We start from the raw sequence: 4,148 nt of genomic DNA on the forward strand, positions 1-4,148 counted from the left end.
GACCGCTTGAAAACATTTAGCATAGATATAGCGAATTCAGTGATCAGTCACTGGGAGCAGATTGGTGTCGTGGTCCCACCTCAGACAGTCAAGGGTGTCTTCACCATTGGCGGTTTTGATAACATTGACCACAACCCATCATCGACAATAGCAACATCAGCCCTCCATGGGACATACATCAGCATTCAACAGCACTTCTCTTCAGACAGCCAACAGACTGAGAATCTGACTGACATCCTAGATCCAGCTGAAATGGGGAAGAAGCATGTGAAATCCTTGACACCTTCACTAGACAACCATGGATCTGGATGTTTCACTGCCAACTGATGAGGTCTTGTATGTTCCTGCCCTGAATACCAACAGTCATCCTCATCCAGCTTTCCATCCTCTCATCAATGTAATTGAAGAAGGCTACCAGTGGTTAGAGAGAGTCAGAAACATTCTCGTGAAAGAGAACCTTGAAGCCGGAGAATGGATCTCATGGGCTGCATATTATGCCACCATCACAGAGGCTACTTCACCTCCCCCATCCAAATCATACATGTTGCCACTGTTCACAGAGCCCCCTACCAGCCCCACTATGGCTTGGCATGCAATGAAAGTCCTCAGACAAACAATCAGCTACCTTAATCCAGGTCAGACACCAGTCATGGTAGCTGATCAACACTCTTCACACTGGCCAAGAAACTTCAGTGGAAGTTTCCTCAGACCGAGCTTGGCGAGGATTCCTTCTGGTAACACTGGGGCCAATGCATACCGAAAAGATGCTGTGGAGCGTGTCTGGTGACTGGCTGGATGGCAGCGGGTGGACCACAGCTCTTATCAATAGTGGCATCTCGACTAGTGGCAAAGCTCAGGCTTTCACCACATATGCAGAACCCGATACATGCATCAGGTGTCTGTAGCTGCTCTCTATGTGCTCATGAAGAAGGCTTATGATAAGTACATGGAGAAGGCAACAAATGACAATGATGAGCTGAGCGATCTCATCCCTCAGCTTTTTGATGAATGGCTCAAGACGCTTTGTGCCTCACAACCCCAAGCAGATTTCTGGTTGAAGTCCATGGAGTTGGATCTTCTCATTCTTCAGGTAAGATATGTTCAAATCGTGTGTCTCATTCAGTCCTTTATCCAATTCATATTCTTAAGTCAAGATTAAAGCTCCTTCACCTAGTATTTCATATAAATATTATTTGTTTTTTCAGTTTGTCAAGTCCTTTCGCTCAGCAGACTTTTCCCTCTACATGGAGACACTTGACTCTCTGATGCCATGGGTATTTGCACTGGATCATACGCACTATGCCCGGAACCTACCCATCCATCTCCGTGATATGGCTACATTAGAAGAACGACATCCTGCTCTGTTTGTGGAGTTCCAGAGTGGTCACTTCATGGGGCAGAAGTCGAGACGAGCGTTCTCCAAGATCCCCCATGACCAGATGCATGAGCAACTAATTGATTGGCTCAAGAATCATGGTGGTGTCATAGAGAACCTGGACGACAACTTGTTGTCTCACTAATCAGTTCCTTTGCACCCATAATACACATATTCAACACTTTAAGTTGTTATTTATTAAATTATTATTAAGTTGTGAATGGACTGTGTGTTTGGCATGCGTTTTTTAATAAAAAAATTGCATACTTCACCTCCAATTGTCATGGTAAGGACAACATTATTGTTTTTTAGTCTTAGAACCTATTTTATTGGACTCCTTGACCCCAAAAATGTACACGTTGATATCAAATTTGTCATTATAGCTATAACAGAAGCAAAGATATGGGCCTCTCAAGTATGGTCGGCGGCCATTTTTAAAAAATGTGCGTATATAAGATACAAAATGTGATCTCTCTTGTGTCTTCCATACCAAAGGGGACCTTTGCATCATGACTTGAAGTCAAAAGTCACTTAACCTCCCTACTATAGTGCAGATGGCATCCGCACGTGGCACATGTAGAGTGAGGCATTTGCAAGCGTGCCGCACAAGCCCTGAAAAGTGAAGCCAAAACGTCTCGATCGCCCCCCGGTGACTGGTCCTAGTATAGGTCATAAGCCCCGCCTCCCCGTGTTATTCAACGGGACGTGAGACCAACTAAAGCGAAGGCTTGAAGAGGAGTCAGAGACGTAAATTGTGTCGCTGAAGGAGATAAATCTTAGCCTGACGTTGTCATACTCAGATTCTAGTCAGAATGTAAGTCTGATACTGCTCCATTGGGCTGTAATTATGGGGCATGTTTCAACCCAACCAGGAAAGAAAATGCCTCTGCACTCAATTGGATAGACCTACAACCAATCAGAGCAACGGAGTAAGTGACATATTTTTCATTCATGTTTTCGATCGACGAATGCCTTGATCGCGGTCGATATCTTCTATAACAGACGCGGTGGCGGAATCTACACATGATGTTTCATAAACAAAGTTCGGGAGGAGCACGTTCAAATAATCAATCCAATCAACTTGTCATCAAACTATTACCATGTCTACCCTATCAGCATGAGAGGAAGCATATATTCACTCTGTCAACTCACCTAACATCCCCTGACAGTTTTCAGCATCCCTCCACTCACTCTTAGACTGTTCTTCCACAGCCAGGAATACGGAGGGAGTACTCTGGGTTCGGGCCAAATACCGAGCCCAGAGCCTCTCCTCTCCTCGGACAGCACACCAAATATGCATTTAATCTATCTGACTTATTTGTAAGTGTGAACTCGTGAAATCTCAATTCTCCAGTGGCAGTCATCTTTGTTGTAAACAAATTCAACCCAAGCGCTCTTTGATGACGTGGATGACAGATCAAGTCCGGATCAAGTCCAGACCGAACTTCCCGACCTAAAAATTTTGTGGGCGGGGCTAAGTTCGGCTGGCATCCAGGCTAGATAAATCTGCTATAATGGCGAATTCGGGCTCTAATATAGACTTAGCCACACCCAATTTGGTGGTCTCTGACGTGTGTCAGCGCGCTGCTAGCTCAGAGGCGCCACGCCATTGGATGTGCAGTTGCTGCAGCACAGCCAATGAGTGAGCCAGACACTGTGCAGCTGCAAATGTGTTTTACATTTTAGGCTTCAGTATTATAGAGGAAAAGGAGTTTCCCCACTGTGTGTAGCTACGCAATATGAAAGGGAACCTTGATTACGGTGCCGTTGTCTGTTTTAGCAGCTACTGCCATCTAGTGGTAACAGGTTTTCTCAGACGTGTGTGTGTGTGTATCGTGCAAGGCTAAACCAGCGAAATCAAAATCAAAAATCAAAATCCAAATTAATCAAATAGAATTGACGCAGAAACGGGTCAATGAATGCATGCATGCCACCTGATCCACAAATGCACATCTTACTTGTTGCATCCACAAATTCTGACCAACATTAATGCAAAATCCAGCCTTTATATTTATGCTTTTTATATAAATGCTGCAAATTCATGTAACACTGGATTATGCTCACACAAGTTGTAAAGTATGCTATTGTTTAAATGTACTAACGCAAATTTGTGAATTTGTCAAATAGATGGGTAGTTCTGCACACATCAATAATCAGAACCAGGCCTTTTCATTTGTAGTTTGTGTGTGGTTTGTGAAATACTTAAAAACAGCGAAAAGTCTCAAAATCCAAATGAATTAAATGAGATTGACTCAGAAAAGAAGTCAATGAATGAACGTGTCGCCTGATCCACAAATGCACATCTTCTGTGTTGTATGCGCAAATCATTTAACACTAACACAAAAGAAAACATTTGTATTAACAAAAATGAATCTATTTATACGAAATACTGCACATTCATTTAATTCTGAATTTTGCAGGTGTGCAAGTTGAAAGGCATTTGGTTAGTGGATAGTAAAACATACATTGAGTTTACTTACATTTATCAAGTTTATGCATAATTGTGCATGCATGTGTTAATCATTTTGAGACTAAATTCATCCCATACAAAAGTATATTTTTCTTCACAAAAAGAGTACATACTTTTAGGGTGTAATATAATTAGCCGAATTGAGACGCAGAATTTATCTTCGTCACGTCGGGAGCGAATCAGGAATGGTCTTCCGCTCTTACGCCCAGTTTTCAGATGTGATTCGTCTGCACTGAAGATGGAGTTTGTGTAAAGATCCGACTCAACACACAAGCAGCACAACAAATGTGACGCCACACAAAC

General features: G+C 42.9%; 1 protein-coding gene across 1 annotated transcript; it reads left to right on the top strand.

The window, feature by feature from the left end:
* Window positions 1–791: 791 nt before the first annotated feature.
* LOC307148203 (uncharacterized protein) lies at window positions 792–1,520 on the top strand (the record flags this gene model as incomplete). Its single annotated transcript, XM_079853558.1, has 2 exons — window positions 792–1,090; window positions 1,206–1,520. Exons 1-2 carry the CDS (start codon window positions 887–889, stop codon window positions 1,518–1,520), a joined length of 519 nt encoding a protein of 172 aa, XP_079709684.1. The 5' UTR covers window positions 792–886.
* Window positions 1,521–4,148: the final 2,628 nt, after the last annotated feature.

The sequence above is a fragment of the Squalius cephalus genome (genome assembly GCF_949319135.1).
Source record: "Squalius cephalus genome assembly, chromosome: 20".
NCBI classification, from domain to species: Eukaryota; Metazoa; Chordata; class Actinopteri; order Cypriniformes; family Leuciscidae; genus Squalius; species Squalius cephalus.